Below are 25,424 nucleotides of genomic sequence, written 5' to 3' on the forward strand. Positions count from 1 at the left end.
TAATAACTGTTACTGCTAATGAATTCTTGTTTGGCTGTACTACTACTTGATTTTTCTTCCAATAGGTGCACACCAATTAGAGAATTAAGGGGTAGAATAGAAGCAACTAGCAGTAAAAACTGCTGGTTAATCAGTTTTACATGCACGGGCAGAAACTGGGTTATTGACAGTTCACAGCACTGACTATGCTAACCAGGTCATTAAAACACAAAAGGAATAAAGATGGATTGCAAACCTATTAGCAGAATTGCTGTCAGTCTGTGTGGCTTGTTCAACTCATTAGTTCAGCAAATCTATTTTGCTCCAAAATTTTAAAATTTAAGTTCTTAAATACAAGGTGCTCTATGAAATGAATCTATGAAATCTGCCTTCCTTTCTGGTCTTGTCCTTCGCTCTAGAGCAGTTAGATTACCTCCCTCTTGCCACATTTTCAGAAGTCAGCCTGCCCATCTGCTAACGGATACAACAAGTGTAGCCCTTTTCCTTGAAGACGACCTCTCGGAGAGTAAACAAAACAAAACCAAAAACACCCAACATATTCCACAAGCCTTACGTCCCCAAACCCAGGCTAACCCCACCACAGGTGCATAAAAACCTACCAAAGAGATATCTCACACACAGTACACACCAAAATACAAAAACTTCTCAAATCATATGACACTTCTAAAATTCTTGAAACTCTATAGTTCACAGGAACTTTTGAATTTGAGTTATGAATAAATATGAATTATTTCATAAAACAGGTATTAGAATAATTTCCACACTCAAATCCATAATATTTCTTCAGTAAAAGAACCAGAAATATTCCGTACACTTCATTATGCAAAGATATTCCTGATCTTTTATGGAAAAAGTGTGTCCCTTGGACCAGAAACCATACAATGTCAGTGAAGATTTCAAAAGAGGAGTCTCTATAAAAGCCCTTCGTTTACAGGGCTTGTTAATTCATAACATACTTCTTGCTTTAGGTGCTGAAGAATTCCTGTAAATTACAGATTCAGTTTCCTTTCGTCTTGCCAATATCCTAGCGTTTGGCCTTTTCAGCTCCTGTTGAAACAAAAATTGGAAACAACTCCACTAATTCCATCAATAACCTCACTCACATTCCTTTCTTGCCTTTAAATACACAAACTCCAAATACACGATATGCATAAAAACCTTGAGTTCTTATATTCAAGTGTAGATTTCTCACTTCTGATTTTCAGAAATATATTACTTGATCTATGCAGTTTTTGACATTGAAATTCTTCATGACCAAGCACTGCACAGCTATATTTTATAATCACTTGTTTACTCTTCCCCTTCCCCTCCCTTAATACAGTTGTCCTCTCCTTTTTTTTTTTTTTTTTTTTTTTTTTTTTTTAACATCTATATACCTTAATTTTTGGCTAAAGTTATGCATGAAATATCCAACGTTTTGGTTACTAAAACATTTTAATAACTTTTTTAACAACTGCTTCCAAACAATTTGACTTTGGGCAGGGAGTGATAAATAGAATAGGAATTCCTTTTCTAAGAGGAAAATACCGGTCATTTAATTCCTAGTTTTAACATAAATTCAGTGGTGTTCAAATGCTATAGTCTCACTTCCAACTATCTAATGCTGTTTAGGTTTCTTCTAGAGAGAACCTTCTACTAAAAGTATCCCAAGCATTTGTATAATATACACAATATTGCTTCAATACTATGTAACAGATTTCACATAAGAAAGTAAACACCTATATGGCAGCCATGTGTCACATAAAACTTGATGGAGAAAGCAAATAATGAAAAACAACTATGAATTTATCACTATGTGGTAACATCTTCAACACTGCAGTAAACTTTCCTAGCAAAGATTCTACCAGATTTGACAACCATTGTACCCGATTAGATCTAATATTTAGCCTAAATTGTCTTCAGCAGGTCTCCTGTCCCCATCAGTCTAGAAAAGAGTGAGTACAGGATGCAGAATCAGTACCATTAAACCAAGACACTGCTTCAGTAACTCTTTTTACATTTTTTTTAATGAACTGGAAATGACCTGGGAATGGAGAAATCAGTTAATATTTTTCAACATAACAAAATCCATCTGTAAAAAGAAGTCCACAAAAAAGTAGATGTCAGGTAAACAGAGTTCAAAGTATCTCCAACAGAATAATGAAGTACTCTTCAGGTATACTGAAATTACTTACCTGACTTGAAACTCAATATTATTTAATCCAAGGTATAGATGTGTGCATATTTTTATTAAATATTAGAAGAGCTCTTCTCAAAACACGTGGTACAAAAAATGTACAAGTTCAAAATTGAAAACCATTCAAAAAAGCACCTCTATTTTTCAGTTTATTGATATCTAAAAGTCAGATAAGCAAGGCTTTCTAATCGATGCAATGCTTCTAATCCCTCCCAACTGTGCTTCTCGTGGAAAGCAGTCGGACAGTGAGGTGTGCTCACTTCTTGCCACCAATTTGTAGAGACCACGTCACACTAAATTCCAAATTAAAGCAGAAACTGTTAGGCCTTACCTCTGTCACTGAAGTCATCCACAAGAATGATTTCTGCTATGAGGCTGTCGGGCGTGCGGTTGATGATACTGTGTATCGTGCGTAAGAGGGAAGTCCAGCCTTCGTTATGGAATGGAATAATGATGCTAGTGTTTGGTAGCTTTTCCAGGTAGACCTTGTGCTTACAGCTGAAAAGAGGAGCAAACACATGCGTAAATACACACGTAGAGACTGAACCTGCATAAACCACCGCTCCTTCAGGCCATTCTGCCATCGGGTTTTGCGGCATCAAATCCAACAGCACTTTCACTTGGAACAAACTCGTCAATAGTAATAAAGTATTTAAAATACCTGTAAACCATGTGCTATTGCTTGCCATATACTACAACTCTAAACAAATACACAACTAATTGGAATTAGACTCTTTCATTCAGTGTAGCCTTTTTTCTTGAGTAATGATAATGGACACACTTTCTACAACATGATTTCAAGATGACAAATCCTTTCACTAGCAGGAATATTTTTAGAATCACATGTTAAAGAGAATCTAAAATTAGACCCTTTTTTGTTCAAATCAAAGAAAAACTGTAAAATAGTCTACTATCCCACAAGATAAACTAGAAAGCAACCAAACATTATTATCCTAGCTGGCATTTATCCATAACATGTAAATAACATTTACAAGTACAACCCCAACTTTATATACAAACCACCGAAATAATTGCTGCTATTAAGTACAGAAATACTACAACATCACTGAAGATACAGACAAGCAAGAAAATGTAAACAACATTTTACTTCCTAAATGAAAGCAGAGCACTTCAGCACCTTAAGTAAAGAGCAGCTATATAATGCGAGTGCTGAAAATCACCATTTTTAATACTGACTTATTTATATATCTGAGCAATAAACATATCCTTTAAAAATAAATAATGGTCTTGCAATTCAGGCTCTCCTAATAGCTGGGAACACTTCACGAATAAATGTTTGCTGAAGCTAATAGGATCTCATCGTTTCCACTTTTTGACAAAAAGGATGATTTTCCCTGTTGTTGATATGGCATTTTCAGCTCTGTGGACAAAGTCATTACGTGAATTCTCTTTCTCTAAGAGAAATTTGCACCTTGATAAAGGTGTAAGTGCAAGTAGAATGGCATGACTGCTTTGAGATAAAGATTAAAGCCAAAACAGAGAGAAAGAGAGACACACCTGTAGTTTCTAAGTATAATAAAAAAAATACAGATGTTTGCTGCTTACATCTTTTCCTGAAGTGTCAGTGCTTACTTACAGAAAGAATAACCATGCATACCAAATACTGCTGTAGGTTATAATGTTGATTTACATATATTTGGAGCCTCGTTTGCATTTCCACTTTATAAATGCCATTTGGAAATCAATATTTACCACTTTATACATAGCTATCTCACTGATGTAATGTTCTAAAGAAAAAAAGAAAAGAAAAAAAAACCCTTATGCTAGCTACTGCAGTTGAGTGTTAGGAAAATATTAACTGTTACACTATTGCTAGTAAAATAAATAAATAAATAAAAATAAAAAATAAAAATAAAAATTTTGAATACTTTCTTACAAGTATGATTTAAATTTGTGCTCTAGTCATTTGTTCCTAAAACAGGTCCAAAACCAATTACAAGTTACAAGATATTTGCATAAACTACACTTTATGAAACTTCCCCGGTAGTATTCATTCCATAATTGTTCACGGGAACAAAGACAGTTAGCTTCCAAGCGTATGAAGTTGTGCAGAAAATACTGATCATTATTGAGCTTAGCGAGAGAAGGGGAAAAAAATAAAATAAAGGCAAAAAAATCCTAACTACGCACCCTAACATTCTAGGAAGAACCAAGAAAACCAAGTTTCACCCACGGTCTTCAACACTTTGCTTACAATGATGCATCCTGGACTAGAACAACTGCAACTGCTACACAGACATGTAGTTCTTATGCCATTCCCCAAAACAAGATTTTCTTCAGCATCTATCTCCCATCAACACAAGTTAAGAGCTAACAAGTTCTTCCTCACATCATTTGTAAAGCAGACAGACATGTTGGAGTACATCTTTTACAGGATAAGAAAGAGCCCAACACAGAAAATCCCAAACACATCAGACTGTTCTTTCTTGTTCAAGTACTGCTCCTATGAAACAAAACAAAGAGCAGAAGTAAAATGTTTCTTTTCCGAAATCTGTTTACATTCTTTTAAAAAGTCTTTAAAGATGTAATCAGTAGATAAATGTCAGGGAAAATAAACAAAAAAAAAACCCAAACCATAAGTCCATTGATTAAGGTTTATGTTGACTACCTGGGCTACAGGAAGGCAACTTAACGAGTACTCTCAAAGAAAACACAGTGCAACTGATAAATGCAGCCATATCAACATAGAGCTTTAGTATTATGTCCTCTGATCAAGAAATCGGAATGTTAAAATTGGTAGGGGAAAACAAAACAAAAAAAAAACTTTCAACTACTCAACAGCTAGGTATTTCAAAATAATAATAATAATAGGTATTATTTGCTAATTTTAATTTGTTTTCATCAGAATCAGTTTTTGTCCTAGCATTATTTTCAGAGATATTTGCCATGACAAGATTGATTTAAATAGTAAATGCTGATGAAAACAGGTTGTTTCAGTTTCATAACTCAGTTCTGCATGTGTTGCAAAATGGTTTATTGGAATGAAAAGTCTCCTAGTATAAACTTATCAAATGTCATGGGAGCTTTTTCTTCCAAGACATTGTATAATTTTACCTTTGAGATTCAGGGGAGAGAACTACATCAATCTGCCTGAAATTAGCAGATCAAACTGATGCTTGTTTCAGCTTTGATTGCAATAATTTCTGCAAAAGTGTTCAAGTAATCACTTTTGGCCATGCTTGTATACTCAACATCATTGCCCTTACTCGAGGGAGAAGGATGAATATTCAAGAGTATTAAGGCTACGTTCTTTGACTATTCTTCCACCATTTTTGATATATTTTTCCTCGCTTTCATCCTTACCTCAATATTTTTGTTTCTGTACATAATTGAGTAAGTTTATTCAATTTTTAATGTGTTATCCACATGTATTTGTGCTAATTCCCAGCTGGTCCTTCTATTTTATGACTGCGTGTTCCTGATCAGACCATATCCACAGGTGTAAACCACGCTGCACCATCAGCACCTTCTAGCAAAGAGGCAGCACCTGCACATCTAGTGACACATTCCAGCTGGTCAGCTCCAGACCTCCTGTCCTCCCAAGAGGAGGGATTCAGTGTTATCCCTAGCTTCACAGGTGGCAAAGCTACAGAGATGAATTCAACCACTTGCCCATTCTGGCAATGTATGGCTCTTCCATGGCATGCAGTCTCATTAGGTGTGTGTCCTATGAGACTTTTCTTTTAAGAGCTATTAAGGAGTGGTATTCAGTCACTGGGACTGTTCTGCCTATACTATTGATCTTCTCAGTTTATCTCACAAAAACTCTACATTACTAGTGGCTTCAACAGGGAAAGGAACATCATCATTCTCATCTTGGCTATGGTTCCTAGTTACTATGTAGTTGAAGTGGGAGTATATACATAAAGCATGTATCTTGCCCTAGTATTCTTTAGTCCTAAGAAGTCTAAAGATGTATTAGAGTTAACACTTGAGTTACTCTTAAGGAGCTTCCCTGCCAGCCCACCAAAAAGACACTGAAAGAGACTGGGACATAGTCCCAGGAACAGCTTGGACACAGTCAAAAAACCTCACACAGAACCAATCTTCTGTTTTCCCTTTAAAAAAGAAAATAATGGTTGGTATCAAAGGAGATTTTAAGACGTTGGAAAGCCAGGGATTTTCTTTAAAAGTATTCAACTCTCTGAATTAGCAAATTTAGGGCTAGTGGGCGGGGGCAGGATGTACATAGCTGGGGCTCAGGGCATGAACACAATTCTGAGGGCTAGAAGAACCTGACACCTAGGATAGTGCCCCTACTGAGCAGAAGCATCTTTTATTTAACATTAATATCTTTAGAAAGGTATCTGTAGTATACTAACAGCGTTTTGTCTTGTATTTAAATGTATTACTTATCTAAGTGCAGCATAACTTAGCTGTTAAATAATGGTGAATAATAGGTTCAGTGGTTAAGGCCGGGAGAATGACTATTGCATGACATAAATGCTTGGCATAACATTTATGCTAGCTTTTTACTTATTTAATAAATTTACTAGTATCGGAATAAGTTCTGCATCAAATCTAACTTTTTTTTTTTTTCTTTCTTCAATGAAGGTATTAAATTAGGAAAAAAAAGAGTTTAGAAACACAAAACTGCAGGAGGCATTATGCATTTCCCTTTCCCAGATCCTCACAATTATGAAAATACCATTACCAATTTAGCCAACAAAATTTAAAGATTTCCAGGGGAGGGAGAGGAAAACAAACAAAAAAATGTTCCTTTCTTATGTTTCTGGAAGACTTTTGGAAGGTTAAAGGAACATGAGATTGCATTATTCCCAAAATAAAAACCTGCCAAAGGAAGAAGAAGAAAAAAGTATTATCTGTTACAAAAAGGAGAAAAAAAAAAAAAAAAAAAAGGAAAGAAAACTATTTGCAGCAGATACCAACATAACACAGCTTAAATAAGGACCACTCTATAGGAGAAATACTGAAAGGGACTTAAAAATCCAAATTGTTACTCAGTCCTGAGAATCCCAGGGCTATTTTGATTTCATTTTGCCTCAAAAAGGGAGCCCACTTACGCCCTACTTTCACCCGGCAGAAACAAAGTGTCTTGTTACTTCAACGTATAGGGATGTTTCTGTTTAGCTCCCTGCTGTAAAATGTGAAGAATAATTCCTACAACATTTGAGTATAGTGAGGGGAGGAGAAAGAAACAAACGCCACCAAACTGCAAAGCTCCGACCTTGAAAGCCGGTCTGCAAACAGCAACATCCAGCCCCGGCTCCCAGCTCCAGGGAAGAGCAACTGAAAGAAAACGAGCTTCTAAAAAGCTGAGAAAAGGAGAGCAGCGCTGGCACCATTTCAGCCACTTTGCAGCAAAAGCCAATTCATAAAAGCAGCAATTTGTTTGGCCCTGTGGTTATAACAACAACAATATTTTATGCACATTAAGGGACACCGGTGGCAGTGTCTTGGCCAGCTACCAGCTCCTGGGCCTTCTAGACACATCAGCAACCTTGTAAGCTGCCCTTGCTGATACATGAGAGCGCAGGAGAAGTTAAATGTCCTGCAGACACCCCCTCGCTGCACTTAGGAAGCGAGACAGCAGCCTACTACAGCAGTTACCACGTTGTAAAAGTAACCTCCTCCCGTTTTCTCTTCCTATAGAAAGAGCCGAAGGAAGTCAGTGCAAAATAGAAACTGAGATTTTCATTTTTTCCCTCCCGGTTTTGTCAGGCCACTCCTTCTTATTTGAGCTACTTTTCAGATATGATCTTTTATTTCCCTTTATCGTGGGGAATACAGTAACTTCCAGCACCCAGTTGCAGACAGACCTGCTGAAAGGTTTGTCTTGCCACTATGAAACATTTTTTAGGGAACATTTACATAGTAATTGTCTTAGCACGTCAAGATATTCAATTTACAGCAACAGGCTCCAGACATACAGTTTCTGTTCTAATCTAGCCTTGTCGGCTGCAGCTGATGGAGTAGTGGTAACTAGTAATTTCTACTGCCTTTTCACAAATCTTTGGGAGATTAGCTTGGATGTGAGCTGATGGAGAGGAAAATAATCTTTATTTTCACAGCAGCTCACAGCTGGGAAGTAGGCATGCCCTAAAAATAAAGTTGCACAGCAGAAAGAGTTTACATTATTGCTATTAGTGCTATTAAAGTATTAATGATGAACTAATGGGCTAGGAAAGCAGATAGGGAAAGTCCTGTGCTCTGTATCTAGGTTTGCTCGCAGCTCGAGCGCAGGAGATCTCACCGCAGAGCTGAATTGGGCACTTGATGCCCGATGGGTCACTTAGGCCTGCGGTGGTGACAGGCTCTCCAAAACTCTGCTCAAAGAAGTCAAATAGAGAGATTTAAATCAAGATGGTTTATCTAACAAGGGGAAGAACATCACGAGCCAGGAAAGCTCTACCACATGCTGCATGATTATGGACATTTGCAAAGCTTTCTTTAGGATGATAGCAAGGTGTAAAACCACCACCTATCATAGGAAGCTGATAGAAAAAATAAATAAAAACCACCTTTCAGCGTACTCTAGGAGCGTTATCAATTTACCCTCGTATACTAAATATAGGCTTTGAAAAATGAATGTGTATGATAACTTCATGACATCTCAAAACCTCTCAGCCCCAGCAAGCTTGCGTCAGCAGGCATCTATTACTGGAACTATGTATTTCAGCTTAAACCTTGCAATTTATTACCTATGAATCAACAAATTCTAGCAAGCACTTTGAATCTACATATTGCATATATTTAAACACAATTTTAGAGGATTACAGAAAAATAAGAGGTGCTCAAAATTCATTCATTTACCTTAGCCAAACTTTTCTGCTTCTCTCTTAAAATTCAGACCTCAGTGTAACCAAAGATAAAGCCTCTGTGTTTTGAATCTAGACTGACTAAAGGAGAATGAACCTTTTGTTGATGTTGTTTCAAAGTGCTTTCTGAACACCTTACTTGAGGATGCAAATAAAACCTGATGCGCAACTGAAGTTGAATTTCTTTCAGAAATCCTAATGGTTTCTATACCTTTTGCCCATCACACTCCAAAGCTCTCCTTTACACCCACACACCCCTTAACACCAAAGTCAGGCACCCCCTGCAGCAATAGCTCCTCTCCATGCTAAGCAGATGGCTGCTAACACGGAAGATTGTATCAAAGTTCAGTGTCCTATGGAAATAGGACACTGACAGTCATTTAAAAAATCCGTTAAACCAATTAAAGATGATAAACTGTATTCTATCACCTATCTAGCATATATAGAATTCCAGGTACAAAATAAATCCTGGAACACATTTCATCCAGTAGTTCCTTCCTCACCTGCATTAGGGCAGAGAATGGCAGGAGCAGTATCTAACCAGGCAGAAAGCTCAGAACAACATATCACGTTACAGGGTGAAATTCTGGGAGCATTACTCAACACAAGGAAACATAGAATAACAAGGGGAAATACTGCCAGAGAGCAAAGATCTCACTTTGTTGTTGTTGCAAGAAATTCAGGTTTGCCCCACACCAGTGGATGGAACTATTCTATTTCCCAACAGGAAAGCACTCAGGTGTTTGGGACTATGCTTGGTTGGAAGGCATTTTACATCAAGTCCTCTGAACCGCTTGGAGCCTGTTGCTTTTCTCAGAAGAGCTTGCACGCGTCCGTGTTTCAGGTGGAATCAGGAGCTCGCTTCTGAAGCGAGTTTCTCAGCGGATCCCATTCCCCACACAGTTTCAGAGCAGAAGCACTGGGTTCCTTCTGAAGGAAACTAAACCAGGTGGTTCATAACAAAACTAATGGGCATCAGTCATTAGTATTGGCTGGAAAGATGCAATTAAACCCATGAAGCACATCCAGGATGGACACCGGGTTCTCACCTCAACTGTCTTACTCTACAGGAGTGTTCTTATAGCTCTGCTACCTCTTCGAATGAGAGAAGGCCCAAGGCACACAAGCTGAAAGAGCAAAGCTAAAGACTCACCAGTCCTGGGCCTGTAGATTTAGCTTTTGTTAATCTAATAAGGAGGAAAACCGAAGCATAATTAGAAAAAGCTCTCAAATATCAAGTTAGTGCTCTATACATTTTTATATGCAACTGGATAGCCTTCAGACTCAAGATTTTGTAAGCGAAGGACAGCAAGACCTCTACATGAGTAATTAGTTATTCCAACTGGCAAACCTGAATGAGTGCTCAACAGAAATCCCTCTTTGGGAGTCCAGCAGGCTGATAGGAGTGATGAAGTTATGAGGATGAGAATATCAATCCAGACAACTTACAAGTCTGACGTGACACTTGTGCTAAAACAGACCATTGATAAATAAAAGGCTTTTGTCCCTGAGTACAGAAAAAAGAATAGTGGTCACTTCATTATCTATACTTCAATTAACTGATAATACAAATCAGCCAAAAATACCAACCATGTGAGAGAGCCGGAGCACAGGAAGAACCTTCAGAATCACTCTTGTTTTAAATTCTTTCTGGTCCTCTTCAGCAATCTCTGCATGCAAGCATTGTCCTTGATACCTTCTTTTATTTATTACTCCCCGCTCAAAGCACAGGAAATTTAATATAATTATTATATTTCTGTATTCTTGAGAGTTCAGTGAACAAAGCAAACCTTCCATTACTTCAGCTGAATCATGAAGAAGCCTTTTTCCCTAAAGTTTTTCTTATCTCTTCCTTGTCCCTCCAAACATCAAAACAGGAAATTTCCCAGGCACCTGGTCAAAACAGCCTTCACTTTTATCAGCAATTTTGTTTTTACTGAACATTCAAAGCTCTTGTCCCTTCCTGCTGGATGCAAAAGCCATTAGAAAATTCAAGATGTATGGTTACAGGTATGTATGCCACATGCTGACACAGCGCTCAACGTGCTAGATGTCTTGACACGGTGACGCCTACATTAGCGACGCTGAACATCCAGCCACAATCCAAGGAGCTGAACATGTGGCCAACTATGCCCCAAGCAGCAGCCTCACGGGGTCCCTGCGGCCTTTATGAGCCCAAGTAGCTGCCACGAGGTGTCCCCGGCGGCAGGGCCGAGGCTCCCGCACGCGCTCGCCTCTCGCCCTGCTTTTACCTGGGGCCTTGCTCCGACGAGGGCAGCGGCCAGACTGCTGCCTGCTGTAAACTTCCTGCAACCAAATTATCAGATCTGAATCATCCCTTGACGTGCTGCTCAGTATTCAGCGCATGAAACAACTAAGAGGAAAATTTAGATCAATTAGTAGAGAGATGAGCACACCTCTAAGGATACTTTGCCTGATATATTTCAAACATCCAGCTTTGAATGATACACGCCATCCCGTAGAAATGCTTCTTTTCCATCTTCCATTCCACAGGAATGAAAGGTTAAACCAATTGGCTCGTATCCCATAAATGCCCAGAGTTTAAGAAGACGAAATTCCACCATTTATACAGGTTGCCCTTTACGTAGCTCTCCCACTGAACACCAGCTCCTCCTTCTCCCCCTCACCCCTGCACTGTGACAGGATCTATTGCTCTGTCTATGAGCTATATTCACACATAAAGCTGCTTTGGCCTCACAGGATGTAAAGACAACTCTTGGAAAACAAATACAATCTGATTGCCCCTGTTCCTGCTCCCCCTAAATTTGGGAAGAATCAAACTCAGTTTCTCTGCAGTATCTCAGGTCTGCTACTGATGAGCAGCAGTTTTGCAGTTGCCCAGCTCACAGGGCACATTCTGGGTAGCTGGAAGCTTTTCCTGCCTCGAGCAACAGTACAACTGGAGTTTACAGAAAACCCTCCAAAGGCTGGTGCATCGGGTGAATGAACAACTGTTGCTCGCCAAACCTGGCAATATCATAACTAGGGGGCATTCGATGAAAATTTAAAACGTTCTGTTGTTAAACAGCAGACAGCTATCTTTGCATGCAGGAGGCTGCAAGGACAGACAGGGGGAGAGTCTGAATAAAAATTAAACAAGAACATGCATACCAGGATACTAATGGATACAGGCAGGGACATGTTTGAAGTCCAGTTACTGTGGATGCTGAGCGAGCACACGGGGAACAAGCTGGAGGCAGTGCCAGGCTCACATATATCTCTTGGCATCTCCCAGGATAAAATAATGGCCAAACAGGCAGACCCAAAACCACATTTCCTATGTCCTAAGGGGGTAAGATCAAAACACAGCCAGAAAATCTGATGCGTTTCAAGCACACATATCATCAACACCAATCATCATGTCTGGGATATATCAGGCAAATTGAGGGAGCAGGAGACGCAGAAGAGCTGCAGTCAGACCCTTTGGGCCACGGCTACCAGCTGTAACCTAAACCAGGCAAAATACAGAGATGTTGCCTTAGCATTCTAGCCTTGCTGTGCACTTGCAATCCTTATTACACGTTGCACAAAAGCTATTTCTTTTGTCAGCCAGAGCCTACTGCTTGGGGCTCCCTGTGTGTCACTAGCACTGGGCCTGAAATCCCAACACTTAGAAATGGGCTGCTTCATACAAATTCCCCCAAGACACACATCTGATTGCATCAATAAATACTATGGTATGACAAAACGCTTGGAAAGGAGGCAAGAGGAAGTTTTAAAAAGAGCAATGGTTTTCATAAAGCTATTTGATTATCCTGAATTCTCATCACATTAACAACTCTCAGCATCACCACATTCACCTATGAGGTGCCAGGGCAGGATCCCCAGGACGCTCCATATTTCTCATCCATCTTAGTGAAGTCACAGCAGTGCAAGTTAAGGGCAATATTGGAGTTGAGAGTTAGAAGTTCTGGCTTGAGCTATTGCCAGATGCTAATTGCTTGGCCAGTGCCATATGCACAGAATTGGCTGAAGGATAAATATCCTTAAGCATTCCTTTCCTCATTATGTTTGGAGTTCAGTTACATTTATTGCAGCTTGCTGTTTTCTCAGCAGTGTGGGAGGCATTAGTGCAGTATAGGTAATACACAATGCATCTGAAGCCTCAAGAACTATTACTTGTGCACTTGTATAAACACTTGGATAAACTTAATTGTTTCACCAAATTTTATTCTGTAAATAAAATCAACACTATCACAGTAATAACAGGCACAGACTCTCCTCACTGGAGAACACTGCAGCCTGTTTCTCCACCAAGAGGAAATCAATTTTCAGCCACATTTTAGCTATTTTTAACATAAAATGGGGGGGGGGGGGAAAGAAACCTATGTAGAAATGATTCCATGTTATTTGTCACCATTAATACAGACCTACAGAGAAAGAACTGACAACGGGTATGTCAGAGACAGAAGGCCAGAAGTTTTCTTTCGAGTACAGAATATTCCTGAGCCTGTTTTTGAGGAGCACTTTGAATTAGATGCCCTGAAGCAATTTCAGAGAACAAGCAGGTGAAGCTTGGAAATGGGGACACTGCCTGCAACATTTTGGAATGCAAGACACTGCACCTTCTCTGCTTTATTCAGCAAATGCATAAAACTCTTTGAGGAGCAATCAGAGTAATAACCTCCAGCTTTCTCCCTACTTTGCTAAAAGGACAGCTCAAGTTTAATCACTTGCATGCAGAGAAAGCCAAGGTAATAATAATAAACACGGGTTTGAAGCAGGTTTCTCTGCAGAGAAACCAACTAAACCAACTTGTGAAGTCCTGGAAATGAACTGGCTGGCTTTGTGTTTTGTGAGATAACAGATTTGCCCAAGAGCAAGTGAAGAGCAAGGCACACCAGCCAGCTTATAACTGTGCTATGCCAAGGAAGCAGCAGAGTGCTTCTTCAGCATCCCTTGGCATCAGTGGGATCAGCTCCCTGAACAGCGAGATGGTGCCCGAGTTACGAGTCTGCTGACAAGGGCAGAGAATACTTGGATGCCTCTGAGCCAATACTCAGTTTTGCAGGGAGCTGGTCATCATTAGGCAAAGAGAGGGAATGGGAAAACAAGGATGCTTTTCAGCTGGAAGGAAAGAAATGGCAAAAGGCAGTTCTGGGGCTGGAGCACAGAAGCCAGCTAGCAGCCTGGCCTTACTGCTTGGTTACTGAAGTCACAAGTGCTATGATTAAACTTACTTCTTTCAGAGCCACACACAAATGCTCTTTAAAGCACAGCTTCAGGCAAGACAGAAAAGCTGATGAGTTCCTTCTGTACAGACAAGGAGGAAATCCTCTCATATGTGACAGGAACTTTAGCACCGCAGAGATGATTTCTAGTCATCCAGTCATTAAAGCAACATTATATGGTAACATTTATCATTTAATGTCTTACAAAAAGCAAAAGCCATTTTCTATTTCTATGCCTTAAAATTAGACTTCCGCAATAGCTCCAGTATCAAGTAGAGCTGGTTGAACACATGGTCAAGCAGTTGCTGTTTGATTTTTTTTTTAAAATAAAGGTGACAGTTTGCCTTTTTTTTTTTTTAAAAAAAAAAAAAACACTCATGCAACTGTTTTGAAATATGCAACAGCAATGCATAGTAAAACACATAATAATAGTGTAAACTTAAATAATCAGTGAAAATAAAAGTGATGAAAGTGGTTTCGTTTGTTTTTAAAACAAAGAGCTGATAGGTCTGAGCAATTCGCATTTGGCTTGTTTAGTAAAATAGACCTCTGGCTGGATGCTAACAGCTTCAATAAAGTGACTTGCATGGTACACATCAAACTAAAGAAATGAGGAAGAGCAAGTATTTGGCAGCAATATCAGCTACTGAGTATTCAAACTACGTTGTATAAAATGTCTAACATATTGGTAGGCAGAACAGTTGAGAAATGAAAGTTCAAGTTCATCAAGTCTATTCATCACTAATCACTCAGCCAGCTCTTAGTCTAATTTATCTGCTACACACCCATGAAAAATATCTCAAGTAACCTATTCTGTTCCTTTGTTCCTTGTCATAGAACAGCGCAGACAGGAAAAAAATCACCCCTCCATTCTGCTTAACTAGAAATTAACTGTAAAGAAGAAAGAAAAAACTTGCCACGTCATGAGGCACAATACTGGAAACCACACTTCAGAGACACACGAGAATGTCAACTCTGAATCAAGAGCTCACTGTATAACGTGCCCTATTTCTGTCACTTACTTAGAGGCCTCTTTTTTCACATCTTACCGTCTCTTTAAGCCACATCATTCCCCTCTGTTCACCAGACCTACCAGACACCTGCAATGGCTTCAGCAAGGCCCTCTATCCATCCAACATGAACACAGATACTTTTCCTTTCTTCCTCTATTACCATTCTCCATCCACATGTTTGCCCCAAAAAACTTTTCCTCTTTCCTTCCCATTATTCTAAGAGATGTAGCTTTTGATATAATCAAAAGACAGTCTATCAGTAGATGTCAGAACGTTATGTCTTCCTAAAAATGTTCTTTTAAAATAGCAGCTATTTCCAATTGTTGGCTGTGAAAGAATACAGGTTTAATCACTCTTTAATGGGTCACTCTCTCCTACCTTCTTTGCACAATGAAGACAGGAAAATAGCAAATATAATATAAAAGCTATTTAGGATACTAATTAAAAGTACAAGGGACAGCAACTCATAACACATTCCAATATTTTAAGATAATGCCTCAATACTTCTACTACCAAAAAAAAAAAAAAAAAAGAGAGAGAGAGAGATTCAAGCATGTGGAACAGATAGAATGAAGTCTGCCTTTATTTCTATTAAAAAAAAAATACCACTACCTCTTACATCCATAGCAAGACCAGCAGCCAGCACTTGGAAACACTGACACTGGACCATACACATACTGAAAACAGACGTGACAAAAATCAAGATGGCCATCCTTCATGTATGAACATTAAGATTTTCACTAGAAGATACTATGGGAACCTAAAAAGGGATAGGATTTCTGGTGATAAAAGATTATTTGGGCAAATCAACAAAGATTTGTGCATCTGAATTAACAAATAACCTCAAAAATAAACAAATTGTAGAGAGGAGGAGAACCACTCTGAAAAATCAAGCTATAAAAATACACCAAAAATAGGGGAGGCTTTGAATGATAATGCTTGCCTGTTACCAAAAAAATAGCTTAAAGCCTTTGATTTCCAGATGAATAGCTAAGAAAATCAGATGCTCTTGTTTACAAGGAATTAGAGATTTGAACTGGGATATGCCACAGAATTTATATTAACAGTTCAGACTGGATGATTGCAATTGTTCTCCTGAGCCTCAGGGTCACATTTTGAATGTTATTCAGAATGTGAATGAGACTCAGTCTCTCTTATTTGAATAAAACTGGTACTAAATGGCAGAATATTTAAGGATGTTGATATGGCAACCTTTTTCATTCAATACATGTAACTGGGTAACATTTCTTCCTCCTTTGTAGGAAGCAATGCCGATGTTCCCTCCTAGGCTAGTACCAAACTGGATAAAGTAGCCTTAAATAGGGAGAAGGGGAAATGGAAAAGTAAAAACAAACATCCCCAAAACTACTGGACTCTAAATTATTTTTAATATTGATATAGAAGTTTTAGTTTTTTTGATAGTAATTCTAGTGCTAACTCTAAATATTACCCAAGTCAGTGTTGCTTACAATGCCGCTTACAACATTCGGCCTGCCCAAATTTCTTTCTTTTGCCAATTCAGCCCTGAAATCCCAGTGAACTAAGACAATATTTCTGTTCCAGATTTTCATTTGGATAAAGCAACCTGTCCCATTTCCCTACAGTTTGAACAATGCCCTAGAACTATTGTTTTAAGTGATATAGCAGGATGAAGACATTAATTATCTCCTGCACTCATCAATCATTCTAAGGTAAGAGGAATGTTTCCTAATAGAGATATCTTTGCAAAATGCTCATTTGGAATAAATGTCTAAAATCTACCTAATCTACGGCTGTAAACTAGGGTAGAAAAAAAATCAACACAGCCTGCTAAATAATCCTGCTGAATTAGAATTCAACACAAAACCAAAGGCTGAAAACAGCCCCTGTCAAAAAATCCTTTGCACTGACCTCACCTTTGCATGCCCAGCTTCTACAGGTAAAATCAGTTCAGCAAAACCAGTTTCTCTACTTACTTCTCTACTTAAATCCAAAGGGTGGTGATGGGGAGAATAGGGAACTTTCCAATGTAAAGGAGAGGGCATCCACTGCAAAACTACTTTTGCAAGAGATTGGTACAGAAACAATACACCAAAGAGCACCCAAAAATGGAAAAAAAAAATTCACTGTGAGTAGCTATGGGAGACAGAAAAAAAACAAGACGGGTATTATTAGAGGGATGCAACAGAAACATATTAAGGGCACAAGGAAACTGTTAAGTCAGCCTTAAAATGGAAGGTCACTGCTTCAGTCCTTCAGGGATTTTTACAGCACACACCAAGGGGAGGAAAAAAAAAAAAAAAAAAAAAAAAAGAAAGAAATCTGAGCTTCTCAGAGCTCAACCGGTAAAGCATCTGCTTGTTTTTCCTCCCTTCCCTGCTGTCAGCTTGAAGTATTTTGCAAGTCCTGAGCCCACATTCTAAGGAGATCAAGGAGGAGAAGACTCATCTGGGTTTAAAAAAAAAAAAAAAAAATACAGGTTATCTGCTATCTTCGCATACATCCCAGAAAGTCAGTCGCTTGAAGGTGGTGCTGAAAATCCCTGGTCCAAGACCCAAAATACTTTTGCTGGAGAAATGATGGACAAATATGTATAGGAACTATTACTCTATCTGATTTCTTAAACCACGTGTTAGACAACATTTTCGGAGAAAGAGTCTTCATCACTAATAGAGCACACTGGCTCCTGTTCAAGTGGCATACATAAGACAGGCAGAAGAACAAATGCAAAGGCTGTGTTTAATAACAATATTATCCTCAAACACATGCACAAGATGACAGTCAAAAGCTGAAAGACAGCTAATCTGTAGCTTCACAAAGTGAAAGTCCTTTGCTAACATTCAAAAGCTGACCAAACCAGATCATATCTGCAAGTCTCACTGGAATTACTCTCAATTTATCATTTAGTAAGGAGAATATGCCTTTTTTTCTGGCACAGAAATCAAGTAATTTTCCAACAATTTTCTTTGAAAACGGCCTTATAATGCATGAGAAGGACACGTGAAATATGAAGTAGCTGAAGAGAGGATACATTCCTAAAGATGAAAGGGAATTAAGATTTCTGCCCCAAATCACAGTAGAGAAACTGCAGGTGAGAGATGGGTTTGTTTCTGCCAACGGATCAGGAAATATTCTCAGATCCCTGTGCATCTTTAAAGGCCAAAAGGTCCAGCACATGGAGTTGCTTCAAAGTTTAACCAGTAGAAGCACAAAACCTGATTTTGCCACCTTAATCAGTATATTTTTCTTATGCAAATTAAGCACACAGGAACACGTTTTACACTGCGAGCAGCACTCATGGACTACTCGTGTAAGGAAGCACGGTGCTTAGCACAGGCAGGGCTAAAGGAGCCTGACACGAGTCAGCTCACACAGCGCTCCAGCTAAACCAGACTTCCCTGAACATCCCGACAGAAAACATCCTGGCAAAACCGCCACGGCAAGATGGACACGTCGGCCTCCCTTTACGTTTAGTGACGGTTTGCAGCACTCTTGCCAGTAGAGAAGAAAACTTGCTAAGCATATTTATTTTGCCAAGAATATAATTTGACATCATTTAACATATGTTCAAACTCAGACTTCCCGGAGGCACTCTTCACCAGCGTAAATTACTATAAATAGTTTCAGGCAATCTAGGTAAAACTTGGCCAATCAGAAGGTAAGCCAAAAGGATACAGTTTAGGGGAAAAGTACATGGTTCTTTGAATAAATATGTGCTAAGATATGCAAATAAATAAACATACAAACTGTTTTCTCAAAACAATGTAGCATGGTATTTGGAGCAAACAGAAAACAACAAAATAATAATTTTTTAATGTTTTTGGGTTAATTCCTCCTCTGTGGATTTTTTTTTGAAGACTGATTATGCTAACTTTTAAATCCTATTCCTTGGAAAGGCCATAATAATTCATAAGTCTCACATACAATGGAACACAGAGGGTCCGTTTCCATGCTATTTCTCCTCATCCCCATACCAATCAATAACTCCCACCAGATACTCCAGTTTCATTCATTTCTCTGAAGACTTCAGTAAATGCTAAAGGTTAAGTGACATGACCAAGGTTATAGGAAAATGAGTGACTAGATTTCTTAAACCGAAGCAGCATATAATAAAGGGAAATGTGTTCCAGGCAAATTTCAATGTTAATTATGGAGACAATTAGTTTGATCACTATCCTGAAGTGAATTCCCTTTTCCTCCTAAGAAGTTCCCCCACAAGCTTCTCTGCTGAAAAAAACAGAGGAAGTGAGGAAGTAAAAGTAAATAAAAGTCTTCCTACTATGTGGCATATCAGCGATCTCATGCAAATAAATGAATTTAGGAGAAGGTTAATCACAAAGACCACAAGGCTTTCATTTTACTGCAAATACAATATAATTATAAAGTTGGGTCTACTACACTCAGTTAAAAGATGGGGAAAAAACATCACATTGGAAGAGACACAGAATCGTCCGTATCCACAGAGCTCAGAAGATGAACAGCAATCTTGAGAGCTGGAGGGCGCACATGCCCTTCCTTGCTTCCGAAAGAGAGGTTTACTCTTTGTATCGCTGAGCCACATGAAAAGAAGCTGCACTTAATAACTGCAGGAATCATATTTAACTTGCTGGTTATTTACTGGGACAATCTCTCTTTGCCCCGTTTCCTTTAGACTATTACTACTGTTAAGGAACGATACTTTCTTAGCAATTTAAAGAGCCTTCACTATTTTTAATTTCTGTTTGTCACGTACATCTCAAGACTCATCATTTTGTTTTATATAAACACTAAGCTACCATTAGGTCTCAGCCATTAGAATCGCTTTTTCTGTAACAAAAGCTGAAAGCAGTTAGAAGATCTTTACTTTTTCTGTAACAAAATCAAAAGGAACACTTCAGTGATCCTGGTCCAGAAGTCTAATCTGTGGCATTACATAAGTTGTCACTGTCCTGCCCAGCCTAAAGGGTTGCAGCTATTATCAAATGAGATCCAAATGAAGAAAGGTATATGATAAATTATCCCTTCCTAACAAGTCTCTATCTAGAAATGTAACGAAAATTCTTCTGTAGTCAAAGGCAGCCTTCTCTAATCTTAAATGAGTTATTAGTAAGATCACTGTCCAGCTTAAAAGGCAAATGATTTAATGATTTAATAATGGTGTCAGATTTGTTATTTCCCATTTAATGATATGGTCTCTTCTCATGCTGGATTGGAGGGTTCCTGCTCGCCTTTCTAGGAAAAGAAGTTATTTAGAGACAGAAAAAAAACAAAACAAACAAAAAAAGGATAAAAAAAAAAAAAAGGTGCAGTGATACAGTCCATGAGACAATTTACGTACTTAGGATGTCGGATGTCTGGCAGGGATCGCTCCAGTGCTATGTTGTTGCTAACAAATATGTTGAAGCCATTTTCCCTGTAAGCAGAATCATCATGGTCTTCCTCTGTAAGCGGGTAGGGTTTTCCATGTTCACCTTTCCCTACAGTGAAAGGAAACAATTATTTGCCTCAAATTGATAGCAACAGCAACAAAACCAGGCAGAAAGAACAAAACAAAGTCAGTCTGAACTTGAATTGGTATACGTAATCGGAAGAGCTCTAACAAGTTTCCTGCGTTTTCTTCAGCCGCAAATGCCCAACAGAAAGATCAAGGTCTGCTCTGATCTTCTTAGGACATTCTTAGGATGCATTAGCACAGAGTTTAGAGAACGGGCTGCAGAAGTGTCAGAAAAAGGAGCAGGGTTCCTCTCGCAAGTCTTTCTTTGGAGGGTTCATTCTCTCTCCAGAATGCAGGAGAGGCGCGGAGCGTGTGCTAGACACCCTGTTCCAGAGCAAGCTCAGAACAGAAACTTAGCATCAGCTCTGCTTTGGGAGCAAACAAACAAAAGTTGTTCTCTGTGGTCATATTTCCTCAGGTAAGCCTTGGCAGGTAGGTAAAATTACCTTGTGCGGATAACAGAAAACAGCTATTGATCGAATCCAGACTCTATTACAAGCTCCTTTTCCATGTAGTGCCACTAACCTTTTTCACTTTTTGTTTGTTTCTTTCAGAAACAACAGAGGACACATTTAAATAATGGAAAGATTAAAAAATAAAATAAATAAAAATAAATGAATGTATTTATTGGGTTGGGCTTTTTTTTGAATTTTAAATTCTGCACCCACCATGGTATAAGAAAGTATAGCTTTGACATGAAAGAGCTAGATTTACTAAACAAGATGGAGGTTAGGACTCTTAATAGAGGAGGAACAATGACATTAAACTTCTCTTTAATAACTCTTCAAATACAGTTCCAAGGAATACTAGATTTGAACCCTAGACTCCTTCGTATTTAGGCACACATCTTAATCTCTGATATCAGGATAAACAGTTCAGCCATTACCAATAGTTTCTTGTATGCACTGTATGATGTTATATTGTTATAATGCTTTAAATAAAATGGAAAGGGAGAACCAAAACACTCTGTTTGCTGTTTCTGTTCTACCTCAAATGGTCCATAGTAAAGTATCTCATCAGTAAAGCAACGTCTCTATGACTTCTAATACAAAAATACGAAGCGGATTTAAAAAACCAAATAAAATAAAAAATACAAATGAAAGAGGCCTCAGAAGTCCCTTTGAATTCACCCAACTCACCTGTCTTTCCTTTTTCCCAGACACACTCAGCTCACAGCCTTGTTTTACATTAAAATTTCAAATTGTAAATTAAGCTAAATAAGACCCTTTGCATCAGAATCAATCTTTAGTAGCAAAATCAGGAGCTGAAGACTTAGTCTCAGCACTACCTCTTTTGGCTGATTACTCAGTTTCTCTACTTTTTAGAAGGCAGAGCACTCTCCAACATTCACCATTTCCAAAAGCAGCTTTAGTGTTGAAGTTTAGGCTGTTCAGCTTTTAGGACAAACTGCAATGAAACCAAATGTTTTGCTCTGGGCTCCTTAAATACCATCGCACTCCGCGGGCCCAGCCAGATGCACTTGGCACTTCAGAAACCAATCACTCCACTTCCCCAAAGAAATCATCTGTTTTGCTCCCTGGCAAAGCACAGGTTTTTCATTCCAACTTTTCATTCCTGAGCTACTTCTCACTGCCTGTCACGTCACTCGCTCGACACCCACCTGCAGCAATGACACCTCTATCCCTTGCAGTCAGGGAGCAAGAACAGCCACCACCACTCCACAGAGCGTCAAAGCACAGACATCTCCACTTCTCCTCGTTCTTGCAAAAGATAAAATGCTGAAAGTTGTTAAGCCCCACGTGCCTGTCAGGTCCTCCAGAGGTTACACCTTGCTTTACATCTAGTGATCAGTTTTTAAACTCTCTGTTCCCTTCTCTACAGGACTAGTCTTAAGAAAATACCTCCCTTACCTAACCACTTTTAGAGAGAGACAACTTCCCACCTGCATCTAATAAGTAGCAGCCACCTGATCCCCAGCTCATCAGGAGCAGCTGCAAGAGGGAAGGAGGAAGAAAGCTCAGAGAAACACCCAGGGGCACCCACAAAAACCCACAGGCCTCTTTAATGCTCCAAGTAGGTCACACTGCACACATAAATACATTAAAAACACAGCATTTGCAATTGAAGATGCTGCAGTCACTCAGCTTCAGATAAAATATTTATTTTTAACCCCAAATTTTGTATATATAATTACAACTTTTTAAGTCTTAATGAAAATATTTAACACTACTTACAAGGAAAAAAAAATCAGCTCGTGTAATGAAGTATTATTTACTTATGTTATTTCATTACTAAAATGTATCTTGTCATTTTTAGTTTAACATGCCTGAAATGCATTTACCAGATTCTAAAGCTAACATAATATGAAATCTGAGACTCTAATTCTACATGAATCTCTTATGAATTCCATACTAAATATGGGGAGGAACCATAATAATAAAAGAGCAGCTGATGATTCAGAGTACTACTCAAAATACAAGGGTGCACTTATATCAAATCTATTCCATAATACAGCAACTATAAGCTAATAAACTCAACCCCCAAGATATTATAGAAATTCTAGCCCCTCTGTTTCAGCATATATCTTACCCAAGTACACCAAAAGCAACCTTTTAAATTTACTTATAATACAATTTATCCAGGTAGTTACTGGTATAATGGAAATTATATGGTATGGTAAGTCAGGCTATTGTTCATACATGTTTTTTATGATATAATTCTCTTTCACTCTGTATCAGGAGTGTGCATTTTACTGAAGGAGTCTGTTATTTTGTTCAGGAGATGCCTATTTTTCCCCAATGCACCCCTACTAAAAAAATAAACTGGAAAACAAGTACTTTCAGCATAAACACTTTCAGAGTTAGATTCCCCATTGCCTCATTAGTATGGAGCATTATTACTGTACAGAGCCAAAATAAGGGCTTATTACATATATACAAAAATGTATGATTTGGATATCATTGTTTATTTTCCTAGAGCAATTCAGGAAAAGATAAGACCTTTGTTATATTATGGTCCAAAACTGTCTTAACAAACACACTAGTAACTTGGTTCACGAGGTGCAGCACAAGCTGCCTGGTGGGCTACACACTCAGAGCATTAACCAGGCTCAGGGGCTCTGGGACCCACTAGGGCTTTGCCCCAGCTCTCTTGTTCATGTTCTCACCCTGCAGCTGCTCCTGGTTAGCTACCATCACCTCCCCTCTACCACATCCAGCTGGAAAGGACTCGGCCTATTTCTCCAGAACTCAGGTTAAAACAGGCACTTGTTGAGCAGCCTTCGAGGAAGAGAAATTGAGAACTTAGAAAGTCAGTATTAAACTAGTGAAGTACAGCTGATATGACATTACTACACCTTAGTTACCATATACACCCTGAAGGATTTAACTTTTATGCTTGATAGCTTGTGATAACCGATAGATTAAGGACACCCAGATAAAAACATCTTCATTTTATGATGAATATAGAGCAGAGGGAGAACAGGCCTTCTTCTTCAGCAGTGACAGAAAGGGAATAGGATGAGACAGAAAAAAACAAAAATGTTGCATACTCAGTACAAATATTGACAGCAGAAAAATAGCTCTGGATCAGCCACATTAGTGAAGTTGCCAATAATTATAAAGAGAACAGAGTAAGAGTTGGTAGAATTTATCAGCTGTAAACCAAGTTGAGCATGCAAGAGTAGAGTACTGCACTACTTGTGCAAGCAGCGGACAGAGGATTCTGCTTGATGAAATCATAACAACCAAGAGAACACATGACTGCAGCCTCCTCCCTCCCCTCTCGCCAGACATCATTTATATTTGTACGGGCATGGTGAAAAACAATCACTTGGCCACGTAAGGTAACGGAGGTTAAGCAATTGCTTAACATCTCTGCACAGACACCGAAGGAGTAGTGAACGTAATCCGGTCACTATCTACGGGAAAGGATTGTGTACAAATTTGATTTCTTTACTGTTTATACTGGCTGTTGTCCATTTGTTAAGGTTAAACTCTATGGCCACACCAAAGCAAGGCTATCATTCATGAAAATACTTAAGGACTCCATTTAATTTAAGCCTGATCTAACGTTAAGGTAATAGAGAATGAGAATTCTCCATGTGTTTAAAAGCTTTACTAAATTAATAGGTTTTATTTTAATACATGAACCTAAAAACATGAGAGTATTCTTGCTTACCAGGCCTCCAGGTATTTAGGATTTAGGACATAATTCTGCCATTAAAAAATAAAACCAAATAAAACCCTAACATCACATGTGTTCAATACCCTTAAAATATTCTACTCAGAATCCAGTACGATGCTGGCTACACACATCTCACAAACTCAGAGCCCCATTTTGTCCTGAAAAGTTCTTATGGGGAGACAACTAAGTAGCTATAGACTAAGGCAGTATTTTAATATAAAGCTGAAATCCTGTGGGGTGCAGTGACCACATTGCTTAGCGCATGTAGAGAGGGGAACACATCCAAAATGAATGCAGCCCCATACCAGCTCCCCAAGCCCCTTCAAAAGTAGGGAGTAAAAAGGGGAATGAAGATCATAGGCTGAATAAAGACATCCTCTGAATTAGACACAATCTTCCTGCTTCTTACCAAATAAGTTCTACAGAGCAGTCTTTTATGTTCCCTGATAGTCAGTGTGTGATTGGCCTAGGGATGCAAAAACTGTGTTCAAAACAATCTTTGTGTTCAAAGTACATTTTACATCATTTCTGAATTTCCCCAATGCATCTTCTTTATTTTAAGATTAGAAAAGCCATCTGCATTAAAAAAGTCAAAATTCTGTTTAAATATGCGCTTCAATACCACAGCTGAATGCAAGTTAGCCA

General features: G+C 38.7%; 1 protein-coding gene across 1 annotated transcript in view; it reads right to left on the reverse strand.

The window, feature by feature from the left end:
- Positions 1-25,424, reverse strand: part of GALNTL6 (polypeptide N-acetylgalactosaminyltransferase like 6) — a 389,307-nt gene that overhangs the window by 201,319 nt on the left and 162,564 nt on the right. Inside the window, exons 3-4 of the mRNA XM_088533045.1 lie at positions 20,478-20,616; positions 2,508-2,674 (exon numbers count right to left, since the gene is read on the reverse strand). Coding sequence (XP_088389171.1) covers positions 2,508-2,674; positions 20,478-20,616 — 306 coding nt within the window. The remainder of the gene's footprint in view (positions 1-2,507; positions 2,675-20,477; positions 20,617-25,424) is intronic.

Source organism: Tinamus guttatus, unplaced genomic scaffold, assembly GCF_059628265.1.
Source record: "Tinamus guttatus ecotype Peru unplaced genomic scaffold, ASM5962826v1 Tinamus_guttatus_pri_ptg000476l, whole genome shotgun sequence".
NCBI lineage: Eukaryota > Metazoa > Chordata > Aves > Tinamiformes > Tinamidae > Tinamus > Tinamus guttatus.